Genomic DNA, 26,165 nt, shown 5'->3' with positions numbered 1-26,165 from the left:
TTTTAAGGCCGTTTTGCCAATCATTCTCTACTTTCTCGCGCACGCACACACTGCAGTAATTAAGGATCTGTTTACATTTCAGCTGCGGACCTAAAATGTTATAACTCAAACACATTGTGTGTTTGTGTGTGTTGGGGTGAGGCAGATGGGGAATACTCAGCTGTGCTGTTACTGTGAGAATTCAGAGTACTATTTATCACCTGCAAAAGGTATCAGGGATTGCTTTCTGCCACATGCCCTTCTCCACACATTAAGATCTGCAGAGTCAGCTTTGCTCCATGTCTTGCTGCTTGCTGAAGTTCCATCTGCAGAGTCAGAGAGCAGAGCTTTGGGATAGTGGTACCCACTCTGTGGAGTACTCTCCCTAGACAGCCTTCAACTTTATTTCCTCCTCTTATACCCATCCCTCTGGCATCCCTTTGCTGCCTATTGGATTCAAACCCTCCTTCATAATATCTCTACCCCACCCTACTCCCCTCCTGAGCTACTCCTGGTTTACTTTTAACTTCTAAAAGGGGGAAGAGGCAGCATGGAAATGTTTTAGTAAATTAATAAATAAATCCTGCCTAGTCCTTCATGTTATGACAGCTCACATCCAAACACTATCAGAGGCGCCATCACCGTAGACTCCCTCAATACATCACAGTGCCTGTGAAATGTTCTCTTCCAGGTTTTTTTGTTCTCTCAGCCTCTGTTTCTTCCTGTTAACAGCTGGGAGCAAATCCAGCTGTGATAGATACAGCTCTGCATATATATATATATATATATATATATATATATATATATATATATCCATACAATTGCACAGTATATGCACTTGTTCTCTTTCCCTTTCCCAGTTTGCTTTAGTGAATTGATTCATTCCTGCCCAATTTCTGTGACCTTGTTTTACATTGCTCCATTTCCACTTTCCAAAACTGTTTCAGTGGTTGACCCCCTCCCTAAACGTCTTGCCAACATTTATAAATTTCTTCATTCTAGTCTGATGGTTTGTTTGCTTTTGTAATGTACCTGGTCTCAACTGCTATGGGTGGGTAATAATATATTAAAAATAGTATATTGTAAGACCTTCCCCACCTCAATAAAAAAAAAAGAAAAATCCAGAGAAAGTTGTGTGGGCCTAGACATCCTGTTATATCATACGAAACTTCCAATAGTCACGAATAACTTTGTCTCTTGCTTTCTTTAGAACTTAGACACCATTACAGTGGTACCTCGGGTTACATACGCTTCAGGTTACATACACTTCAGGTTACAGACTCTGCTAACCCAGAAATATTACCTCGGGTTAAGAACTTTGCTTCAGGATGAGAACAGAAATTGTGCTCCGGCGGCACGGCGGCAGCAGGAGGCCCCATTAGCTAAAGTGGTGCTTCAGGTTAAGAACAGTTTCAGGTTAAGAACGGTCCTCCCGAATGAATTAAGTACTTAACCCGAGGTACCACTGTATTGTTTTTCAGGATTGGATTTTAAATATGACTATTAATCTTTTCCCATCATTTCACACTCTTCCTGCCGTCTGAAAAATTTACCTCCCCATCTCTAAAAGTAGCTTATTTCACAGTTGCACATTCCACTGGTGCACTGAGGAGGGGTGGGGGGAAACTGGCAATGCAAGAGCCCCAAGCCACCTAGTGAGTACATGTTCCACTGTCAAGAAGTTGCTTTTCAATAACATACAAGTCCAACCCTGTGTTCTATCTTGTAAGGGAGGGTTACCAGACGTCCCTGTTTCCTGGGGATAGTCCCAGGATTTGTGAATAAGTCCCTGGACAAATTTGATCCCCAGAATGTCCCTGGATTTCATCTAATGTCCCCGGGAAACGCAGCAGTGGCAGTCTCAGCAGCCCGGAGCAGTTGGCTCTGGCTGGCTTCAGGAGCTGCTTGGAAGTCCCCATATGATGGTGGTGCAGGGGCTCTAAGATGCAGCTTCCGGGCTGCCTCCACCTTCCCTGACCCCAGCAACTAAGCTGGGAAGGGAGGCTTCATGCTGCCTATCGGAGCAGCCCCCGAACTCCTAATTGTGTACAAGCAGGAGGGGGAGGGGATCTCACAGCTGTGAAGGGAGGCTTCACACTGCCTATCAGAGCTTGTGTGCAAGCAGGAGAGGGCAGGGATCATTCAGTTAGGCAATGTGAAGCCTCCCTTCCCAGCTGAGGGATCCCCATCCCCTCCTGCTTGCACACAAGTAGGAATGGGATTGGGGCTGCTCCGATGGGAAGGGAGGCATTGCGCTGCCCGAGTCTTGCCGCACCGCCACTCTAGGCCCTCCTCCTTTGCCTTCCATGCCTGACCCACCAGGCACCACTTCCCCACCACCACCACCACCATCACCGAAGAACGTACAACTCAGGGGCTGCCCAGCCTCATGGAGACAGGAGATAAAAGCCTCAGAGGAAGGGTAAACGTGATGGTTGAGGTCAAGGCAGTGGCCGCCCCTCTGTCACCACCATCACTGCAACGTCCTGAATGTGTATTGTTTGTTTGTTTATTGTGTCCCCGGATTCACTGAAAAAAAACCTGGTAACCTTATTGTAAGGTATCTGGGCAAATGAATGGGTTGCACAGAGCAATATGAATATGTAAGCACTTAATGAAATATGGGTGCATCTTGTTTGTTGTTTTGGTTTTTTCAATGAGGCATCAATTTGCTTCATTTGTAGCTGACAGCATTATTTAGTCTAGTTGATGGCATCTTTGATAATGACAGAATCCTGATTTCAAACGTTAGGTTTGGACAACTCACCCCTGGCTTCAAGAGTGTGAATGCAGACACTCCAAGTGTCCCCATTTTCCAGGGACAGTCCCATATTTACAGAAGCCATCCCAGTTTCCTTAAGACATCCCTATTTTCATTAGCAAAATGTTACCCCCTGAGCCAAGGTGATAAGTAACTAAAGTAACTATACAACCTTTAGAAGACATCTGAAGGCACCCTTGCATAGGGAAGTTTTTAAATGTTTGATGTTTTATTCTGTTTTTATATTTGTTGGAAGCTGCCCAGAGTGGCTGGGGTAAAATAATAATAATAATAATAATAATAATAATAATAATAATAGGATAGGATACACCTATTTTCATTGGAGAAGTGTATTGCTGGTGTCTGACCAGACAGGTGAGCTCCGAAGCCCTCTGAAACCCCAGCTGATTTACAGTTCATTTTGGCCTTTGTGCTTTCCTGGTTGCAAAGCTTCATTTACCTTGCATCACGATGCTACAGTTGGGTCCCTGGGAATTCATTAGAGTCTCACTGCTTCGCTAACCAGGAACCAAGTATACTCTAATGAGTTTCAGCAGCACAAGAAGAACTTTATCCCTCCCTTCCGGTACCCCTCCATCAACTTATTTAATTATTTATTTTAACTCCAACCTGCAGCAACACAAGAGATATGGAACTCATTTTGCAAGGGTTCCCAGGAGATAAAAAAGAAAAGAAAAGTTGGCTCAGTGGTAGCATATGTTCTTTCTTTCAAAGGGGGAAAAACCCCATCATGAACACATACACACACAGCTCCAAAAACCACAGGTATTATCAATGGTAGAATTAGAAATCTTAAGCAGTTTGAACTGCTGTGCTTCATCAGAGGCAGAATATATGCAATAAAATTGATCAAGCAGCATAAACACAGAGAGACCTCATTCAAGAAATAATTATCAAGGAACAACAGAAATCCTATGTGCAGACTGTTCCATAAAAAGGGGAAAGAAATATCATAAATGGATTCTCAAGACCTTCCTCAAAGAGACAGTTGCCTATATAATATTTATTTCTTCTTTTTAGCAGGGTCACAGATGCCCATTCGCAAGAAGTATCTTACTGAACAAGGAAAAGAAGCAACCACTGAAAGATCGAAACGTGGAGTTGAGAAGGAACGTTTGGACTTGGATTTGTCTAATGGAATGTCGGTTACATGTGGAGTGAAGCAACGGTATTCAGTGTAAGCTTGTTCTTCATGCTGACACCCAAACACGGTGAGTACAATGCAGATGTGGGTCACTTCCAGATGACCTGTTTGTTTAGCTTTCATCCTGATTTGCTTGCACAAAGCTTTGGGGAGGTCAGAGAGTGTTGACTTCTTACTGAGCTCATGCTCTTGTGCACCCACAGGATGTGGCAAAAGAACAATTAGATATCTCCATCCCCATCAGATCAGCAATATAGCGTAGGCAGAAAAATGTTGCTACTCTCCTCCAATGGGCAACTGGCTAATTAAATACTGCAGTATAAAGAATCTGAGGGAGCAAGGGGGTGTATGTCCTCATGCCAATGTGAAGCATGCAGATGTAGGAACTAAAAGTCATGTAGCATCTTCCTTTTGAGATGAGCGAGGCAGATGCACAAACCTGCCAAAATGCAGATGAAAGGTTTTGTTCATAAAGTACTATAGATTGTCTCTGCCACCAATGAAGAATGCTACCTTAAAATTGTGACTGTAACTGTGTCTGCTTTTGTTTCTATGTTATCTTTTAGTGCAAGAATAACTTTTCTTTGTATACATTGTGTTTGCTTTCCCCTTATGCCCTCTTACATGCACACACTCATACAGTGGTACATTGGGTTACAAACACTTTGGGTTACAGACTCCGTTAACCTGGAAGTAGTACCTCAGGTTGAGAACTTTACCTCAGGATGAGAACAGAAATCATGTGGTGGCAGCGCGGCAACAGCTAAAGTAGTACCTCAGGTTAAGAATAGTTTCAGGTTAAGAACAGACCTCTGGAATGAATTAAGTACGTAACCAGAGGTACCACCCTACCATGTTTTCCTGCACTTAAGATTTGCAGTTGTATAGTTATTGTTTCTGCCAATGTTTTTAAGAGTCAAATTGCAGCTGGTTGTCTGAATCTTTGGTCACATGCCACTGTTATTAGAGTGACTACAGGGTTTATTTCTTTCCATTCTAATGACTGGTTGTACCCAAAATATAAAAGTCCACTGACTGTAGTCACACTGCTTTTATATTATTTTGTGTTCCTCTACCCATTAATATGGGATGCGGGTGGCACTGTGGGTTAAACCACAGAGCCTAGGGCTTGCCGATCAGAAGGTCGCGGTTCGAATCCCCGTGACGCGGTGAGCTCCCGTTGCTTGGTCCCTGCTCCTGCCAACCTAGCAGTTCGAAAGCACGTCAAAGTGCAAGTAGATAAATAGGTACTGCTCCAGTGGGAAGGTAAACAGCGTTCCCGTGTGCTGCTCTGGTTCACCAGAAGCAGCTTTGTCATGCTGGCCACATGACCAGGAAGCTGTATGCTGGCTCCCTCAGCCAATAAACCCCTGAGTCGGTCACGGCTGGACCTAATGCACAGGGGTCCCTTTACCTTTTTACCCATTAAAATATGTTGGAATTAAGAGCTTGCAAACAGGTATACCCCTTTCTCAGCTTTTCTTTCTTTCTTTCTTTCTTTCTTTCTTTCTTTCTTTCTTTCTTTTTTTTTTTTAGGAGGGCAGGGGGTTAAGGCCTAGCATTATGGAATTCTAATCTTGTGGGAATGTAGGAGATTAGAGAAGGAGCTATGTGTTTGTCTGAGCTAGGGCAAACTTGGTTATTGTCATAAACTTTTGTCTGCAGCTTATGGCAGTACTTTGACTCAATGCCACAATCTCTATCAGCCACATATCCAAACTGAGCTTGCAAATCAAAGTCAGATTTTTTTTTGCAATAGAAGAAGAAAAATAGCTTTTTGAGTGCACTATTCTGCAATACTAGCTGAATACCAATGATGTTGCATATATGCATGCCCCCCAAATCTGGAAAAACTCCAGTGACCATGCCACTATGATATTGGTATTTGCAGAAAATCCCTCTGTCTCTCAGGCAGGAACCTCAATACACAGCCTAAAATTGCAGAGAGAAGCAGAACAGCCAGCTCTTGAACTATCAGCCAAGCATGCGTATTTATAGCATTTGTTTCATTGTACAATACTTCTAAGATTGTGTTTATTCACCTGTCTGTTCACCTATTCACGTATTACACCTGCATAGTGGTAATGCAGCTGCCAAATTGCTCCATTTTGCAACCAGACCAATTTTAGCACACAGTGAAGTAAACACAAAGGAGGGAGGGGAAGAGAGTATCCTCAAAGTGCTATAAAAATGTGATCTGTCCATAACACAGAGCAATCAGACAAAAGCTTTACTGGTATAATGGTCTTTGAATGCACCACATAGTGATAATTGAGCTTAGTCATTTGAATCCGTTCATGGATGGAAAGGTGGGTGAGAGAAACAAATCTGAAACTTTGTGGGTGCAAAGATACTGCGAAGGGGTGGTTGGAGCAGGAAAAATATGAGTGAGGAAAGGGTTACGCATCCACCCATCTTGTGCTTCTACATTCCCAGGAGCCTCTTCTGGAAGTGGTTTCCCCAAATACTGTAACATGTCTTTGTACCTTATTCTGTTGAGGTTTGGTGCCTGTAGATGATTTGGTAGCAATTACAAGTCCAAGTGTGGCTCAGCACAAGGCGAGCCATATCAGTACCATGGATAGCTCCCAGTGATTCCTGCTGGCTGATGTTTGAAAGGACAGAGTCATCAGGTTTCAGAAGGGTTAAGAAGCATGGCAGGGCATTCCCTTCCAGTGACTCCACCACTTTGAGAGAACTTTAAAGCAGGGATGGGAACTACTGTACCTCTAGATGTTGCTAAATTACAACTCCCATTAGCCACGGCAACCATGGCCAATGGCCAGGGATGATGGGAGTTGTAGTTCAGCAATTTATGGAGGGCCCAAAGTTCCCCAAACCTGCTTTAAAGGGTCCAGAACTGATTCTGCAGTTGCATGGTCTTGCCTAGGTGTGGAGCAAGAGAAGTACATGAGGGCCATCCTCACAGACTGACAATGATGGGAGAGTAGTGTCTTCATGCTGGGACAGCGTAGAAGGCAGTGCTAAGTGGGACAACTGGTGAGTGATATCAGTCCAAGTCCCTGGGTCCCTAACGTTTTGCTCATAGTGTGTTTCTCTCTGACATATGTACCTGCTTGTATGAGGTGTCTGGCAATAAATGTGCACTGGGAGGACTCAGGATTGTGGTGGCAGGTGGGCCCCACCACATATTTCAGCACATTCAATAGCTTGTGGTATCAGACGCAATGTGCCTACAAAGTATGTTGCTCAGCTTGTCAATGTTATCAGGATCCCTCAAACATTCAGTCAAACTGTGTTGGTTATCTGAAAAGGACTTGGGTCCAAAGGCATGTGGAGTAACTGGAGTACGAGTTGTCCTAGGACACTTTGTATGGGTCTACTGTCTATGTGAATTTCTATATACATTTCTGTCGATTGTAATAGAGCTGTACAACAATTATTATGTTCTGTCCTCTTGCTGCACAACATGGTTAGGTTTCATGCCTAATGATATCAAGTGTGAGTGGGAAAAACATGTGATTGGAAACTCATGCATCATATAACTATACTTGTTATCAAGGGAGCCATGGCTAGTGCTGCAGACCTTAGACTGGGGACTGTGACAGTGAGGCCCAGGTGCACTTCTTGCTGCATCACTAGAGCAGTTTGTTGGTAGTAGAATTTAGATCCTTGCTCCTCTGCAGCAGCAGCACCATCTAGATCAGCCTTTCTTAACCTGTGGATCCCCAGATGTTGTTGAGCCACAACTCTCATCACCCCTTGCTAGCAAGGCCAGATCTCAGGGATGATGGGAGTTGTAGTACAACAATATCTGGGGACCCACAGGTTGAGAACTGCTGATCTAGATGGTCAGAGGGCATACTGCAACTTTTCAGACCAGGAAAATCACATGACACAAGGAGTTGCTAACACATCACTACTGACTTTGGCCTGTTTCCTCTGGAAAACTTGCCAGGGTCTACTGAACTGCTATCCTGTCTCCAGGTTACTAGCTCTGATGTTGCCTCTGTGTAATTTGTGATCCGGCACATGAAAGAAGAAGATGTAGATTATCTATTAAGTCTTGTTTGTCCAAGAGAACTGGAACTGAATGGCGTCTCTTCCATGGCGTTTTGTAGAAGTTAATATCAAGTGTTCATATTCTATTTGTTCTTGGCTTAGGGAGAAGTAATTTTGTGTTGGTTGTGCAAAAGGAAAAGGAAAGTAGAACACCTGAATTATTTAAGATCTTCTCACCCATGCAGTGATTGAAATAACTCCCATTCGTAACCTTTGAGTGCTGCTGGTTTTATTATTGATAATAACATGTTGAATATTTATTGGAAAAGGGATAGGAAGATGTGACTGAGCCCTTGCTCTTCTCACCTCAGATATAATACTGGTTTCAAATGATTAAGTGATCTAGGTTAATACAGTATTTTGTGTTCCCTGGAAAGCAGATTACATGCAATCAATATTGTTAGCTTCATCTTTAGTTTAAGCCTTCCTCCCACCCAATGTAGCAGTGAACCACAGACTTGTGAAGTCCTGGTCGAGTCTTAGCAGGAACAATCCTAGAAGACTAATTATGTGGAAAGAATAACTTTTTTTGTGGGGCAGTTGTCAGAGGGATGGTTGTTGTGTGTGAAGTGGCACAAGCAAATATATACAGATGTAGATCCTGGTAATTATTTTTCCCTCTTTCCTTTTGGCGGAAGCTCTTGCGCCAAAATTATGTTGTAACTTGTTTTGTATTGGAAAAATATGTGCATCTCTGGGGGTGTTTTGCTCCTTAATTAGCAGTTAGCAGAAAAGGATTGAGCTGGTGTTTGCTCTCTGCCCTGTTGCTGCCTGATGGAACTGTACTTGGATGCGGTACAAACACTGAAAAAGCGCCTCATGCTCCAGTGGGAATCTTCATTTTGAAGCATGTGTACAGAACAAGAGAGAAAAATTCATAAGCCATGCTGGAACTGGGGCACTTTGAGGCCTGCATATTCCTGTGACTTGTCTTCCTCGTTTTCAAGAACCTGACCAGGAATACCCTGGAAAGATGAGTTTCTTCAAACTTCGTTCCAGTGGGTATTGAGTATATTATATCATTCCCCTTCTTTTGTCACATTAGATTGTTAAACAATTCACTACGAAGGGCAGAGGTGTGATTACCATAAGATAATGGCACCCATGGGTGTAGGAGGCCTGCGCATGACAACCTGTTTCCTGCAGCAGTTGCTTTTGCTAGATTTTAAGGCATCTCTCTCTCTCTCTCTCTCTCTCTCTCTCTCTGTGTGTGTGTGTGTGTGTGTGTTTGCAGGAAGACAAGAGTATTATGCTCTTTCTTTCCCAACTCTCATGTCTCTCTCCAGAATATTGGCATCTTTCTTCTCCTGCCAAACACACACAGACAAAAACAACACACTTCCATAATCTTCTCTCAGAAATATCTGTTTCCTAGAAGTACTCAGCAACCTGGCATCAGAGAGAAAGGGGGGCATACAGTGTGTTTGGGGTCTGAAAGGTAGGGATGTCATACCCCCCCAAAAAGCTACCACCTCCCCTTATCACTGTTGAGTTGTTTTCAACACAGTTGCCAATCCCTCACCCTCCCTGATTTCTTACAGGAGCTTTTGATTAGTACAGATCCATGACATTATTGTGGTTGACATTCTAGTAAATACAGTTATCAGAATTACAAAATGTCTTCCACACAGTGGTTGTTTTTTTCCCCCTTTTCCTTTCTAATACATACGTACATACGTGTGTGTGTGTGTGTGTGTGTGAATTCTCTTTTGTCTATGTGTGTGCATGTAATAATCATTTTCCTGTTGTATTGAAGTAGGGAGCAGTAGCATAGTCTTACACAGGGGTCTGCAAACTTTTTCAGCAGGGGGCTGGTCCACTGTCTCTCAGACCTTGTGGGGGGCCGGACTATATTTTGAAGGGAAAAAATGAATGAATTCCTATGCCACACAAATAACCCAGAGATGCCTTTAAAATAAAATGGCACATTCTAATCATGTAAAAACAGGCTGATTCCCAGACTGTCCGTGGGCCAGATTTAGAAGGTGATTGGGCTGGATCTGGCCCCCGGGCCTTAATTTGCCTGCCCATGGTCTTACAGCTGCTAAGACCAACTCCAACCCAGAAAGCCTCCCCCCCCCATGAAAAAGAAACAGTGCTCTGCATGCATTCTCTGTGTATCAATACTCAAAACATTCCAATACAGGAAAATTGTGTCACAAGATCTGAGTCTCTCTCTCTCTCTCTCTCTCTCTCTCTCTCTCTCTCTCTCTCTCCATGTGCCCTAACAAGTATGATTGTCAGCAGGAACTAGCAGAACTATATTTTTTGTGACACAGGGTGATGGGATGGCCAAGGAGTCATCTCCTGGTGGCAAGGGCGAGGGGTGCTAATCTGACCAAGTGGTCTGCAAATCAATTCACAGGCCTGACAAGACAAGATCACTCAAATAACAAGGTGTTCACAAGTGCTTGTGATTCGCGGGGCAAGATTTTATAGACCTCAGCCATATTGTGCTAATGTGGAAAGTGTGATACATCCCAGGGTATTTGTTCTGAGTGTCTCTGCACTTTCCCTAGTACTACTAATCTCTCTCGAGATGGAATGGCATGAACTGCACTCATGGGAGCGTGATTAGAAAGCAGCGTACTTGACAAGGTTCGTGAAGAATGCACGAGATAAGGAAATTGTATTAGCTGGCCCGAGCTGCAGGGCTCTGGATGGGTTATAAATCTTCATAAATAAAACATAAAATAAATTTCCTGTATCAAAGCTTCACACACTTGCAAGATATTGTGCTAGTCCGCTCTTGCCATCTGCACCTATTGAAACACTACACTAATTTTTAGATGCATAAACACACACAGTTTCTATAAAAGGTTAAAAAGAATGTTGGTTGTGCAGGGCATTCTCTTGGAAGAACCTGTTAATGTGGTAATAAGTACATCATTACTGCAGGTCAAAAATCTGAAATTACTGTTCTTAGTGATGTGTTAAAGTGTTTTTTCTCCCCCCTCTCTCTTTCTCCTTTTCTTTCCATTAGGTATAAAATGTGTGGCTCCAACAGTCAATTGTGAAGATCACAGAATAAACCCCAGCCTCTTCCTCACTTTGCTTTTCATGATGTAAATGAACCCAGTCTCTGACCAATGAGGAGCTGAACCATGGACAGGCTAAAAGAAACTTTCTGGACTGTTTTGTTAAATCAGTTATTTCCTTCTTCCATGGGAGCCTACTAACGGATTATAGCGGGAAGACAAAAGAGGTGAAAGGGGAAGAAAACACCTTGAACTGGAAAGCGATCCTACAATGAGAATTACGAGCACATCTTGTATCTGCCCAGTCCTAGTTTGTCTCTGTTTTGTGCAGAGGTGTTGTGGAACTGCACATCATGGCTCCATCAAGGTGACCAGAAACCAAACTAAACATATAGAGGGGGAAACGGAAGTTCACCATCGTCCCAAACGTGGATGGGTTTGGAACCAGTTCTTTGTTTTAGAAGAGCACTTTGGACCAGATCCTCAGTATGTTGGAAAGGTAACAAACATCTTTTCTTCTTGCAAATGTTGTATGTGCTGCAAACAATCTAACACTCTGGGGCACACAGTTATCAGAACAACAAGAAACAACTGCTTATTAAACTAATATCCAATTTGTTAAGAGCATTCATAACATGTATGAAGCCTATAAAACATAATACACTTAGCAAATATATAACATTTTTCTTAAAAAGCTTACATCTCCTCTATACACACATGTATGTAACCAGTTTCACCAATTATTAGCTTCCCAGTTATCTTCCCGTATGTACACCCAAATTTAAATTTCCTGGATGTGTTGACTTGGAAATCCTCTGCAATAGGTCACTGAAAGAGCATTTCCAATTTCTCAAATGGGGGGAGGCTGGCAAAAATATATTAATTCAAACATACTTATTTGACATGAGTAACATGTTTATTTGACCACAGTATCCATGACCTCCCAGTCTATACTCAGAAAGAAATGGGGATTGGAGATTATATTGTGTGACCAAGGAGGCATTGCACTGGAATACAATGTAGATTTATTGAGGGTTGAGTCTCACAGGACCTATTTTCTTTTGTTATGAGAACACAATAGTTCAGAGTATCAGAAGCGAGTGTAAAATTCCTGTCTGGTCATCAGTTCCAGCTCTACTGTGGGATTGATTCATGACTATCATGAACTCCTTTTGGAAAGAATGACTGAGGAATATTTTTTTAAAATCCTAGCTAGATGTTTAGACATTTTGCATGTTATTTTTGGGTGGAAAAGACTGTCCCTTTGATCGCATCAAGCTTTCATTTTACTCCCTTCTTGATTTGCATATTGCAGTGTATACATTCATATATGTGTTAAAACAGGGCTGGGAGAGCTGTGGCCCTGCAGATATAGTTGGGTTAGTGTTTCCAGCATACCCAACAATTGACCAAGATGCCTGGAACTGATGGGAGTTGGAGTTCAGTAACATGTTGTGTGGGCAGGTCCCCATCCTTGTGTTCTAATGTGAAAGGTAGTAGACCTTAAAGCTGTGTGATGTAGTGTGTAGTGTGGTGTAGTGGTGTAGTGGTTAAGAGCGGTAGTCATGTAATCTGGGAAACCGGGTTCGTGTCTCCGCTCCTCCACATGCAGCTGCTGGGTGACCTTGGGCCAGTCACACTTCTGTGAAGTCTCTCAGCCCCACTCACCTCACAGAGTGTTTGTTGTGGGGGAGGAAGGGAAAGGAGAATGTTAGCCACTTTGAGACTCCTGAAGGGGAGTGAAAGGCGGGATATCAAATCCAAACTCTTCTTCTTCTTCTTATGTCTCTTCCATGATATCTGTGAGTGATTGTGTGAATATATACATAGTATATTGTGCCTTTCTGAAACTGAATTGACTATCCAGAACTGTGTAGTATGTTTGCTTATGACACTCTACCCAAATTGTACTCAGCAATCTTCCTCCATTTATTGTGGGACATCTTTTAGGAAGCTGATGCTTCCTGCTGATGGGAAGGCAACATCTAACAATGCCACCAGTGCTATTTTTCTAAGGTGAGTTGCTGGAACTCGCCACAAATGCCTCCCTTGTTCTCTTATAATGGCAATGGCACCCACCTGAGAGGTACCAGAACTGAGTTCCAGTGAGTTCCGGCTGGGAAAAAAGCCCTGCATGCAACATTATGTAGATAATGCTTATTGCAGATGCTGCTGCCACATGAATCTTGCTGAAATTTCAGAGGAGGACAATCTGGGGTTGAGTCTATAATAAGAAAATAATGAGCAGTATTTAATAACGGTTATGAATAAAGAACAGAAATAAAGTTAAGGAAATTGTTGGGTTCGTTGTAGCTACTTTTATGCATATATCTGTTTTATACAAATCTGTTGATTTTAACATATAAATTTATTTATACTTTGGGGCTTATAACTCTGCATTTTGTTTTATAATAGTTCCGTGGTTTATTTGGGCTTGGCAGGAATATAAGCAGTTAGGAAATACAAGGTAGTTTTCAGAACTCAGTAATGTTATTGAAAATACTGTGAAGGAGAAAAGCTGGTGTACAAGTAGATAATAAATATATCAGCTAAGTTTATTCCAATGTTAATTATACTAGAAACATTTAGAACAAACGTAAGGGATTGTATATGACAGGGGTAGCCAACATGTTGCTCCAACACTGTTGCTGAGCTACAAATCCCAGCATCCCAGCAATTTATTTGTATGCTGCCTTTCCATAGTAAACCATACTCAGACAAACACACACATACACAGCCAGTGTGGTGTAGTGGTTAAGAGCGATGGACTCGTAATCTGGTGAACCGGGTTCGATTCCCCACTCCTCCACATGCAGCTGCTGGATGACCTTGGTCTAGTCACACTTCTTTGAAGTCTCTCAGCCCCACTCACCTCACAGAGTGTCTGTTGTGGAGGAGGAAGGGAAAGGGAGAATGTTAGCCACTTTGAGACTCCTTGGGGTAGTGATAAAGCAGGATATCAAATCCAAACTCTTCTTCTTCTTCTTCTACTACTAAAAAAACCAGTTTACATAATTCACTTACAAGACTTAGCTTACTGTTTATCACTATTTTTTTTTGCTAATTAAAAATACTGTAATAAACATACAATAAAATCAAAGTCCACTGATAATCCATCATAAATTCTAATAATAACAATAATGACAATAACCTAATCCAGATAACAGAAAAATCATACATCTTCAATGCTAAATCTTAATCCAAGCAGCAGCCCCTAAACATAATCCTACTCTGAAGATTTCTAGGTATCCTGAGCATCAGAATTAGCCTTTGTGCTTTGATTCAGTCCAAGCGCCACCATCTCAGGCCAGGTGGGAACAGGCCATTAACAATTGTGAGGCACCACAGGTTCCCACCCCTGCTTTAACCCAATGGCTTAGAGACCTCCTAAGCTCAGTCATCTGGATGACATCCTGTCTAACTACCTCTAATGTAGAGAGTGAAGTAGGAAAGAGGGGCACCATTGCAAACCTGGCCTTTCATCATCAGCATTCCTGCAATTTACCAGGAGGGGGAAGGGTTGCGACTGTGGCAAGGTAAGCACAATTCAAATTCACTGCCAGATCTAGTCTGGTGTTGCAGTCTGGTTGCCCCATGGCAGTCTTGCTGTCAACACCTTTCTCCTCTCCTTCCTGGGCAAACCCCAGTGCCACCAGTGATGGGAGATTGGGTGAGCATTGCTGCCCCTCACTGTTGTATAGATGTGTGTGTTTGTATGTCAAGGGGTTCATGGCAAATAGCCTGTTCCCCAACACTCAAGAATATATGTGCTAGTTTTCTGCTGCTCATTTTTACAAGAAATAGGTATACTAGATATGTGAAAGAAAGAAGTGCATTGTGGGTAGTCCCCTGTAATTGCAGGTCCCTACTTGACCTGTCCAATCAGTCAGTTAATCCATACATTCTGTTCGCCATAACTGATGGCAACATATATTTACTAAGTTAGCTTTGCTGCTAATTTTATGGGAAATAGTCATGCCAGGCATATAGATAAAAGAAGTGTGGGCAGTTCCTTATAATTTCTCATTGATGGCATTGACCTTTCCAACCAGTCATTAAACTCAATGCTGTACTCTCCATCAATGCTGCTGACGTATTGCATATCTGAAAGTCCTCCTTATATGTGATGGGATGATTAGCTGCTTGTGCTTAAAATTGTGCTCCCTCAGAGTTTGTGCGGCTCCACAAACCTCTGTGTGTGACAGAGCTCCTCAGACATGTCTGCTCTAGTCACTCGTAGAGTCTGACAGTGGCTGTCTGCGGAAGCGCTTCCAGCAAAGAAGCTCCTTAACGGAAACGCGTCTCCTGGACTCACGACGTGGCAGCTTCCGGCGAAGCATGGGTCTCCCTATGGTTGCTTCTGACACCTCCCCGCTGTTTTCGCTGGACGTGTCTCTCACCCCTCCCTCTCCCCTGCTAGTTCCTGCCTTGGCTGCTGCGTCTCTCTCAGCATTCCTGAGATCATCCTCCAGAGACCCCTCTCTCCCCCTGCTGGTCCCTGCTTTAGCTGCTGACTCCCTCCCAGCCTCTGGGAGCCCTACCACCTCCCTTTCCTCTGATGTCAGTTCCCTGACATCCACCTCCCCTCCAGGGCCCCCTTCCCCCCCGCCCATACTCTCTCCTCTGGGCGGTGAGGAGCTAAAACCCCGAAAGGAATCCTCTTCATCTTCAGACGTCTCAAACATTTCCCTCCATCGTTCTTCGTTCCGGCTCGCTGAATCCTCCTCCGCCTCGGAATCAGAGAACCCCTCCAACTCTTCTTCTTCGTCGGTGGTGGCAAAGTATTCCCTCCGGAACCTCGCCACGGGCTGAGGTTTACGAGGGAATCTCTGATGAAAAGTTTCTATTAAAACCTCGTCATCTACATCCTCTGCCATGACCCAGGTGTTTTCCGACTCCGGCTCCCCTTCCCACATTACCAAATACTCTACTTGATCTCCCTTCCACCTGGAATCGAGAATCTCCGCTACATGGTAGCTGTGTTCCTTTTCCTCCATAGCTGGTCCCCTATTGACCCTCCCTTCTCTGTCCCCTTTATACGGTGACAGCAACGACCTGTGGAACACTGGGTGCAGCTTCATGTGGTTCGGTAACCGGAGTCTGAAAGCCACTGGGTTGACCTGCTGCGTGACTTCAAATGGGCCCAGCCTTTTGGGTCTTAACTTCTTACAACCCCCTTTGAATGGTAACCCTTGGGTGGACAGCCACACCTGGTCCCCCACCCTAATGCTTTCACCTTCCCTTCTGTTTTTGTCTGCCTGCCTCTTATATTCCTCCTTAGCCCTGTTTAAATTAAGTTGGAGCTGACGATGGATCGCTTCCATTTCTTCAACGAACTGTTCTGCAGCTGGAACGCTCCAGTTCTCCCCTTCCCCCCCTGGGAAGGCTCGGGGATGGCACCCGTGATTAGCCAAAAAGGGGCTCATCCCCGTGGACACGTTCTCTGCATTGTTGTAGGCAAATTCTGCCAACGCCAGCTTCTCCACCCAATCATTCTCTCTGTCATTCACATAACACCTCAAATATTGCTGGAGGACACCATGAGCTCTTTCCGCCTGCCCGTTGGTTTCTGGATGACGGGCAGTTGAGAAATTAACCTCTACATGCAGTAAGCTCATGAGCTTCCTCCAGAACCGGGAAGTAAATTGTTTCCCTCGGTCAGAAACCACCCTCAAGGGGGCGCCATGCAGCCTAAACACATTTTCTACAAACAATTTAGCGGTTTCTTCTGCTGTGACCGCATGTGAGCAGGCTATAAAGTGGGCCATCTTGGTTAACAGGTCTACCACAACCATGATGGCTGTTTTCCCTCTAGACCTTGGCAGATCAGTCATGAAATCTATTGCCACTGCTTCCCATGGTCTTTCAGGCGTGGGTAGTGGTTCTAATAAACCTGCCGGTGCCCGCCTCTCCCCCTTGGCTCGTTGGCATTGGTCACACCCTCTCACATACTCCCGCACATCTTCCCTGACCTTGGGCCACCAGAATTCCCTGGTAACCAGCCACATGGTTTTGTGTTGCCCAAAATGCCCTGCTGTGGGGCTATCGTGCAGTTGCTTGAGTACCTTTTCCCTCAATTCCCCTTCAGGTATATATAACGCTCCCTTGTAGTACAACGCCCCGTTTCTCTCCTCAAAACCCCCGGGTTTGTCTCCCTCCCTCCTGAGACCCCTGAGTTTATCCTGGGCATATTCATCCTGCACCGTTCCCTCTACCAGTTCCCTTTGCCCCACCAATGCCGCCCCACACACCCAGCGGTCCTCTGGAATGACATGGGTCTCTTCGGGTGCTCCCTCCCCCTCCAAATATTCAGGTTTGCGTGAGAGAGCGTCCGCCCTAACGTTCTCTGGGCCTGGCACGTAACAAATCTCAAAGTTAAATTTGGAGAACTCCTGGGCCCATCTCAACTGCCGTTGGTTGAGCACTCGTGCCGTTCTCCAATACTCTAGGTTCTTGTGGTCCGTGCACACTTGCACCTTATGTTGTGCACCAATTAGCAGGTGCCTCCATCTCCGGAAAGCCTCATGAATCGCAAGAAGTTCCCGGTCGTACACCGTGTAGTTCCTCTCGGATTTGTTCAGCTTTCGCGAAAAGAAGGCACACGGTCGCCACTCTGACTCCTCCTTCCCCGGCTGCAGAAGAAGCACCGCCCCTATGGCTCTGTCAGATGCGTCTGTTTCGACCCTCAGCTTTTTTTGTAAATCCACATGCAGAAGTTGTTCTTCAGAGGCGAAGGCCCTTTTCAGTTCCTCAAACGCTCGCTCCGCCTCCGCCGTCCAAACAAACTTCTTTTTACTACTGAGACAGTCCGTAATGGGCGCCGTCAGGTGGGCGAAGTTTCAGATGAACTTACGATAAAAGTTTCCAAACCCTAGGAACCTCTGCACATCCTTCTTGGTTTTGGGTGTTTTCCATTCCAGCACTGCTTGAACCTTGCCGGGATCCATGGCCAACCCCTTGTCTGACAGGCGGTACCCCAGGAATTCCACCTCCTTGGTATGAAACTGACACTTCTCCAGTTTCACCCACAGCCTGTTGGCTTGCAGCCTGCTCAACACTTCTCTGACGTCTCTCACATGTTGCTCCTCATTCTCCGAATACACCAACACATCATCTAGGAAGGCCACGCAATTCTTGTAGAGCAAAGGCCCCAGTACGTGGTTCATGAACGATTGAAAACACGCGGATCCTGCTTGTAATCCAAAAGGCATCACGAGATATTCAAATGCCCCCAAAGGGGTGAACATGGTGGTTTTCCATTCATCCCCTTTCCTTATACGTATCAGGTTGTACGCCCCCCTTAGGTCCAGCTTTGTAAAAATCTTTCCCTTCCGCACCCTGGTCAAAATATCATCAATCCTGGGCATAGGGAAAGCCGCCGGTTCTGTCACTGCATTTAACCGCCTGAAATCACATACAAGTCTCGGCTTGTCCGTGTGCTTTTTATCCACAAAAAACACTGGGCTACCCCCCGCTGCCTTGGACTCTCTGATGAAGCCTCTCTTCAGGTTCTTGTCAATGAACTCTCGCAACTCCTGCATTTCCCTGTCTGACATGGCATACAACTTGCCTACAGGAAGCTGTGCTCCAGGGAGTAAATTGATCTGGCAATCAAAGGGCCTATGCGGGGGTAGTTGGTCAGCTTCCTTCTCGCTGAACACGTCGCTGAGATCTGCATACTGTGGTGGTACCTTCACCTTCTCCATTACTTCAGTCCCTGCTAGGGTGGCTTGGGCCCCTGCTGAACCCTTTTCCCCCTTGCAGTGTTCTAAGCAATGTGCTGAACCGAAGGAAACCACTCTTTGATGCCAGCCCACCAGCGGATCATGTAGGGCTAGCCAGCTCATTCCCAAAATAATGGGAGCGCCTCCCAAGGTGGCCACATTAAACGCTATCAGTTCTGTGTGCCTTGCCACCCTCATTATCATTGGGACGGTCTGCAAGCTGACTTCCCCTCCCAACAGCTCCCTGCCATCGATCGTGGTCACCTGCAGGGGGTTGCTTAAAGGGATCGTCTGTATCTGGTGTTCAGCAGCAAACTCCTTGCTCATAAAATTGCAGGTGCTGCCTGAGTCCAACAGCGCCTTTATTTTTAGGGGGTGTCCATTTTGCAGCTCTAACGACACTTCAATCACTAGAGCAGGTTGAGGAGCTTCTGGCACGGGCACTTTCACTGCTCTTTGGCCTGGCTGCAGTGCCCCGACTGTGGCAACCAGGCGTTGGCTTTTACCTGCTCCGTTTCTCCCTGCTCTCCTCCCTCAACAGCCCCCACCATCCCTTGCCATTCCTTCCTCTGGGGGCAGACTCTGGCAAAGTGGCCTGGCTGTTGGCAGAGATAGCATTTCCGGGCCCCCTTTCCCTCCTTCTTAGCCCCCTCACTGGGCTTTGAAACTGCGCACGCGCGGGCTGTTCCGACTTCCATCGGCTCTGCCGGCGGGAAAGCTGGCTCAGGAATGTCTGGAATGCGGAACTCCTTCCAACGTTCCCCTCTCCCTTCCCGCCTCTCCAAGGCTCTTGCCTCCTGGCGCGCTCCTATGATCAGCACAGATTTGGTCAGCTGATCCATAGACACCGCCCTGGGGCTCCGGGACAGTTCGTCTTTCACAGCCGAAGAAAGACCTTCTTCAAATAGCATCTGAGTGGGTGTCGCCGATAAATCCCACCCCAATCTGTGAATCAGCATGGTAAACTCAGTCCAGTACTCACGGACAGATCGGCTTCCCTGCTTGCAAGCCATTAGCTGTCTGCGCACCACCCCCTCCTCAATATCGCTGGAAAACATGATATCCATTGCACGAAAGAACTTCATAGTGTCCTTTAGGATGTCATTGTGCGTTGCCATCAGGGGTCGAACCCAGTCCCGCGCCCCCTTCTCAAGATGCCCAATTACGAAAGCAACTCGCGATTCCTCATCAGGGAACTCATCAAACTGCACATTAAGGGCATATTGCATCTCTGTCCTAAAGGCGTGGTAATCCTTGGGGTCCCCCCCAAACTTCTGCACCAATCCTGGTACCTTTCTGGGGAACTGCGTGGTTCTCCCCTTCTTGTCAGCATCCTGAGCCCTTCTCTCCTCGAGCCTCGCCGTCTGCAGCGCAAGTTGGACCTCCAACGCTCGGTATCTTTCTTCCAAGCTTGGACCAGCTCCACCCCCTGCTCCTCCGGCTCCGGCTCCGGCTGGGTCGCTCATGATGCTTTCTCCTGCACAGGCAGCGTACAGAGACTGTCAGACTGCTGTGATGGGATGATTAGCTGCTTGTGCTTAAAATTGTGCTCCCTCAGAGTTTGTGCGGCTCCACAAACCTCTGTGTGTGACAGAGCTCCTCAGACATGTCTGCTCTAGTCACTCGTAGAGTCTGACAGTGGCTGTCTGCGGAAGCGCTTCCAGCAAAGAAGCTCCTTAACGGAAACGCGTCTCCTGGACTCACGACGTGGCAGCTTCCGGCGAAGCATGGGTCTCCCTATGGTTGCTTCTGACACCTCCCCGCTGTTTTTGCTGGACGTGTCTCTCACCCCTCCCTCTCCCCTGCTAGTTCCTGCCTTGGCTGCTGCGTCTCTCTCAGCATTCCTGAGATCCTCCTCCAGAGACCCCTCGCTCCCCCTGCTGGTCCCTGCTTTAGCTGCTGACTCCCTCCCAGCCTCTGGGAGCCCTACCACCTCCCTTTCCTCTGATGTCAGTTCCCTGACATTATATTTTTGTCATACCCACTTTGGAGCAGCACCATCACAAGAGCAGAATTATTTTGTGTACATAAAAAGAAGATAATAATAATAATAATAATAATAATAATAATAATAATAATAATTATTATTTTAAAAAATTATACCCTGCCCTCCCCAGCCAGAGCCAGGCTCAGGGCGGCTAACACCAGTAAAATTTCAATAAAAACACAATAGGGGGGGGCAAATTTAAAATAAGCGTTAAAATACAATTTAAAATGCAGCCTCATTTTAATAGTAGCCCATAGATCAAAACCATAAGGGGAGGGAAACATAAGGGTCAGACTGAGTCCAAAGCAAAGGCCAGGCGGAACAGCTCTGTCTTGCAGGTCCTGCCGAAATATGTCAAGTCCTGCAGGGCCCTAGTCTCTTGTGACAGAGTGTTCCACCAAGTCGGGGCCAGTACTGAAAAGGCCCTGGCCCTAGTTGAGACCAATCTAACCACCTTGTGACTTGGGACCTTCAAAGTGTTGTCGTTTGTGGACCTTAAGGTCCTCTGCGGGGCATACCAGGAGATGTTATAATACATCCACAATCAAAGTAGTGATTATTCTGCTTCCTGGATTGTCATCTGAAAACATCATCACAGTTTCCTAAATCACCACCTGAAGACTATGTACCATACATCAGACTGGGTTTCCACTAGGCATGGTGGGAGAGTCCATCCAAGCATAGTTCAGGCTCAGACTAGGGGAGTTTGGAAGATCTGAGTCTGATTTGGATGCGAACCTTTGATCCTTAGATTTCCTTTCCAGGGTACACAAAATCTGACTGTTTAGAAAAGGAGGTTCCACAATATATTCACCCCAATCCAATGCAAGAGAATGGAGTGAAGTAATTCTGGTAGCTCACATGGGGACAGAGCACCCCTCAAAAAAGGATGCAAAATCAGGAGAGAGAAAACCAATCCCCTCTGTGAAGCAGTAGCAATCACCTCCCCCACCGAGGATTACAGTGTCACCCAACTTTTCTTTGAAAGAGCTTGTTTATATAGCCAAACTAGATGTGATGTGGGAACGTTTCTTTCACTAAAAAAGTAGGACTGTGGTGGGTGGGGAGGAGGAGATGCAACCTTTTGCCCCTCACTGCAACTTCAATCTAAACCCCCAATAATAAACAAACAAACTAATACATATATTCTTCATTATGAATGGGGACGTGGGTGGCGCTGTGGGTAAAACCTCAGCGTCTAGGACTTGCCGATCGTCAGATCGGCAGTTCGAATCCCCGCGGCGGGGTGTGCTCCCGTTGCTCGGTCTCAGCGCCTGCCAACCTAGCAGTTCGAAAGCACCCCCGGGTGCAAGTAGATAAATAGGGACCGCTTACAAGCGGGAAGGTAAATGGCGTTTCTGTGTGCTGCGCTGGCTCACCAGATGCAGCTTGTCATGCTGGCCACGTGACCCGGAAGTGTCCGGACAGTGCTGGCCCCCGGCCTCTTAAGCGAGATGGGCGCACAACCCTAGAGTCGGACACGACTGGCCCGTACGGGCAGGGGCACCTTTACCTTTACCTTTTACATTATGAATAGTCTAATAATAAATATTCTCTAGGTGATGTGAATAGTAAAGTGGACAATGCTAAAACATACCACATAATTCAAGAAAGTCATAAATCAAGAAAACCAACCCCAGCAATAGCCAAACAATAAAACCTGGCCATAAAATCGAACAGAGTGTGCTTCTAGACCATTATTCTTTCCAGGTGGGATTCAGTCCCATACTGACAAATACAGATTGCACACTTAATACTGATATGGAGCTCTTGTGCAACAAACTCAACCTCTCACCAAAACAGAACATTTTGTGGTAAGGAAACTGACGGGAAAATGGAACTTTTGGCTTGATGGAATAGCCGCTACCTCCCTGTAAACAAGTCAGGAGGAATGTTCAGTAAACAGGTTGTCTGGAAGGGACCAGGGACACTCACAAATCAAATTCCAGGAAACCATCCAACAAAGCTCACAGTTACAGTTACAAAAGCTAAAACCAGCCAAATTGCTGTTTATTTTGCAGAAGCCAAAACAAAATAGTATCGATGATTTTAAAGCAGCCTTTGCCAACCTAGTGCTCTGCCGATGTTTTGGCCTATAACGCCTATGGTGGGCACCAGGTTGGTGAAGGACACTAGAGAGGAGTTGAATGGCCTTGGAGAACAAAAAAATGTATTTTCCTATCACCGAAAAGACATTAAAGACAGCACCAGATGACTCTGTTAGCCACAAAGGTGCTATTAACCCCCAAAGTGGAAAACCTGTGCAGTAATAGCAGTTTGTGGTTCGAGGACCCGACCCCCGCAAAGTAAAATGAAGACACAGGGACACGTGATATAAGGTTAATGGGCTAGAAAAGGCCACAACTTTATTGATTACAGCAATGAAAAGGTATTGGCTTAGGCATTGGATTGCAAAACAAGTGGGTTTATTCACCAGGGGTTCATCACCTGTTGATGCTAATCCAACTATAGGCTCACCCCTGCTGTCACCGCGGGTCGTGCCATGGCCTCCCGCCAAGCAGGCTTCGGACGGAATACACGACCGCCAGATTCCTTTAACGGAATACCCCTATAAATTGAAGGCATAGGCGTTGGCCACACCTAGCACTTCGACACACCACAACACATTATTCCAATGCCTAACCTACCCACCAATACCACCAGAAAGTTGTGACGATTGCTACGAGGTAGGCGAAGAAACCAAAAAGCCTAATGCCAAATGGAAAAACTCCTACCAGGCCCCCCGGGCAACCGGGGCGACCAACCTAAGGTCCATAGCAAGGCCAATGACCTAAGCCCTAACTCAAAGGGAGTGGAGGGTGGGTGACTCACTCAGGACGACAAAGAGAAATGAGGCCGGGGAGAGGCTGGCACTGCAGCATAAAGGCTGCTGGACACGCCCCCCCCAATGGCACCTGGTTGGGCAGCCACCGGGGGGGGCGTGAGTGCCAGCCAGGTGAGCTGGAGGCAGGGGGCAACGCCCCCTGCTAGGAGCAGTGTTCGGGCTCCCGCCCACAACCACTCCCCTCTCTTTCAGGGAGGAGAGTCTTTGGTGTGTATGTGGAAGGATTTCGATTGCAGATGGGGTGAAGAGGCCAAGAGTTATACCCCAGCTACTTTTTCAGCAACACACACACATACACCAGGGTTATGTGATATACTGATATATTGTCCCAATCCGGTTTGAAGTCTATAGTGTGATATCAGTTTCATAATTTTTGACCTGGCAATATATAACGAATCGTGATGTGTTTTAGAGCTGGGTGCTATATCATCCCAAACTGGTTTGAAGTCCATATCATGATATTTATTTCATAATTTTTGACCTGGCAATGTATTGTGAATCATGGTGTGTGTGTGTTAAGCAAAAATCACAATGTGGGGAAAACCGTGAAACCAAACAATGCTTCTACATAGCTCCATCCTTATTTCAGACATTGTGATATAATAGAATATCGTGATGTTAAGGTGGTGATATATTATGATGTTGAAAACCAAATATCGCCCAGCCCTAGTCATGGTTAGAGTGACCTTAAAAATGTGAAGTAATATGCTGCTCTAAGGTTTCAGTGTAATTAAGACTGGGTGGCGGATCGTGAAGACAATATAGCCTGAAAGAAATGCAAATAATCTGGATTTGTTTTTTTTATATATATATATAAAAACATATTCATCAACATTTGTTAGCCTTGATGGCCTTAAGAGGATATCAGTCATGTCTATTAAATGTATCTGAACGTTTCTGCATAGCAGGTATTATAGCATATTTTCATTTTAAACCAGACAGTAAGAAGGATTGATTTTAGCCATACAAAATGCTTTAATCTTCTCAGTGAAGGTTTTGCACGTGGCTTATATATATCATGTGTGTAATGCTGGACAGAAGGCAGAAAGCACAGCATTCTGATATTTTCACACTGAAAATAGCCTCTTTCCCAGTTTATGGTGGTGATTACAGTGCCACCATCTAATACCCAGCTCTGTAATTAAGCCATCTCAGCTGCTGTTCCTGGAACATGTTCTCTAGTCTGGCAGAGCTCAAGACCAATCTATTTCTCATAATGGCATGTGTTCCATCATGACTTCACATGCTTAACATGATCGACTTTTGATGCTTTCTGTTTGCTTTTGGAGAAATGCTGGCAATTGTTCATTCCCCCCTGCTCATGTGCATCTGGTATCTTACCATTCTGCAATCATTCTTTCGATTTATCTTGGCCTCTCCTGCTTCTGACCTGGTTCCAATTCTTTCTCTGTGGACCATATCAGCTAAACCTCCATTCCCTTTAGGGGAAATGGCAGAGCAGGAAGCAAAGTGCTTGCCATTCTTCTCTCAATAGCAACTTCTGCAAGAAGCTGTGCTGCACAGGTTTGAGCAAAATTGATTCATTTTTGGCAGTGTGGTGAGTGTTTGTCTTACGATGCACTTATGATGTTCCGGTTATACTCCAGTTTCGGATTTAAATATAGAAACGTTAAGGTCTGTCGGTCTGTCTGTCCGTCTGTCTGTCTGTCTTTCTATCTATCTATCCCTCTAATTTGGGGGTGACAATTTTTGCAGAAGGGAAATGTGCATTCCTATAATTGGAGGCTTGCTATTGTATCACTGTCCATCAGATCCATATATCTATATCTACTGCCAGAATATTTTTGCTTCCTTTGAAAATTCATATTGGTAGACGCCTTCTTTTGAAAATCCCCAGATGTCTGCCAAGCAGGAACTTTTGCATTCACCTTGAAATTTCACTTTGAGTGAGTTTCAGTGGCAACTTGGGTCCCATGCTGACAACTTTTATAAACAGCTTCTTCACTAGCTCCTGACTCTGAGCTGGACACCCTCAGTGCGGCTGAGAGTCAGGTGATATCTGCAGCACAGCTTGATCAAGAAACCTGCATTGATGTTATTTGGCTGTCCTTATCTAAACACCTTTTGCTTCCCTTAAATTCCTTGGACACTTGGCTTGAGCAGGAGCTTCAATAGTCATACTAAGATTTTGCTTTAGGTAAAATTCAGTGTTGAAACATTGGATGAAAGCCACTGCACATTCATGCATAAATGACAAAAATGCCAAAAGCAGATATAAAAAATCAGCAACTAGAAAAAAAAATGTTTTGTTTTGTGACTCTTCAGATGCATACTTTCTGCTTAAATCATAGCCGTCTTGTAGTAGCTGACCGCCAGCCCATAAGGTCAATGCTTCCTAATTTGGTATTGTTGTTGGGCTGAAACAAAAAATCACAATCTTGTGAGTACCCCAATTGTATTGGGTTATGATTTTGTTTGGCATGTCACTGGCAAAGTATTTAATAACTAAAATTGCTTCAGGCAGCATATATGTGATGAACTGGTTTTATTTGGACCTGAGCTCTGAAATGCATATGGCAGATAGAAAATATAATGCAGTCTATGGACTGAGATACAGATAAGGATAATTGAGAAAGATATAAACTATAGATAAGTAGGATGCACAAAGTAGTAGAAGAAAAGCATCTTGACAGCTAAGGTGCTTCTGCACATAGGGAAACGTCAACTTGAAGTACCTTGTTT

At 45.1% G+C, this 26,165-nt stretch overlaps 1 protein-coding gene across 3 annotated transcripts in view; it reads left to right on the top strand.

Annotated features, from left to right (window-relative positions):
- Positions 1 to 26,165, top strand: part of CDH18 (cadherin 18) — a 671,522-nt gene that overhangs the window by 431,192 nt on the left and 214,165 nt on the right. For 2 of the 3 annotated variants that reach the window (XM_082234342.1, XM_082234343.1), the window contains 2 exons: positions 3,782 to 3,972; positions 10,912 to 11,405. In XM_082234342.1, coding sequence (XP_082090468.1) covers positions 11,178 to 11,405 — 228 coding nt within the window. In that variant the 5' untranslated portion in view covers positions 3,782 to 3,972; positions 10,912 to 11,177. The remainder of the gene's footprint in view (positions 1 to 3,781; positions 3,973 to 10,911; positions 11,406 to 26,165) is intronic. The other variant, XM_082234344.1, reaches the window with a different exon arrangement.

The sequence above is a fragment of the Podarcis vaucheri genome (genome assembly GCF_965113315.1).
Source record: "Podarcis vaucheri genome assembly, chromosome: 8".
Lineage (NCBI taxonomy): Eukaryota > Metazoa > Chordata > Lepidosauria > Squamata > Lacertidae > Podarcis > Podarcis vaucheri.
Note: the sequence above shows the minus strand (reverse complement) of the source record. Positions and strands in the feature narration are given on the sequence as shown.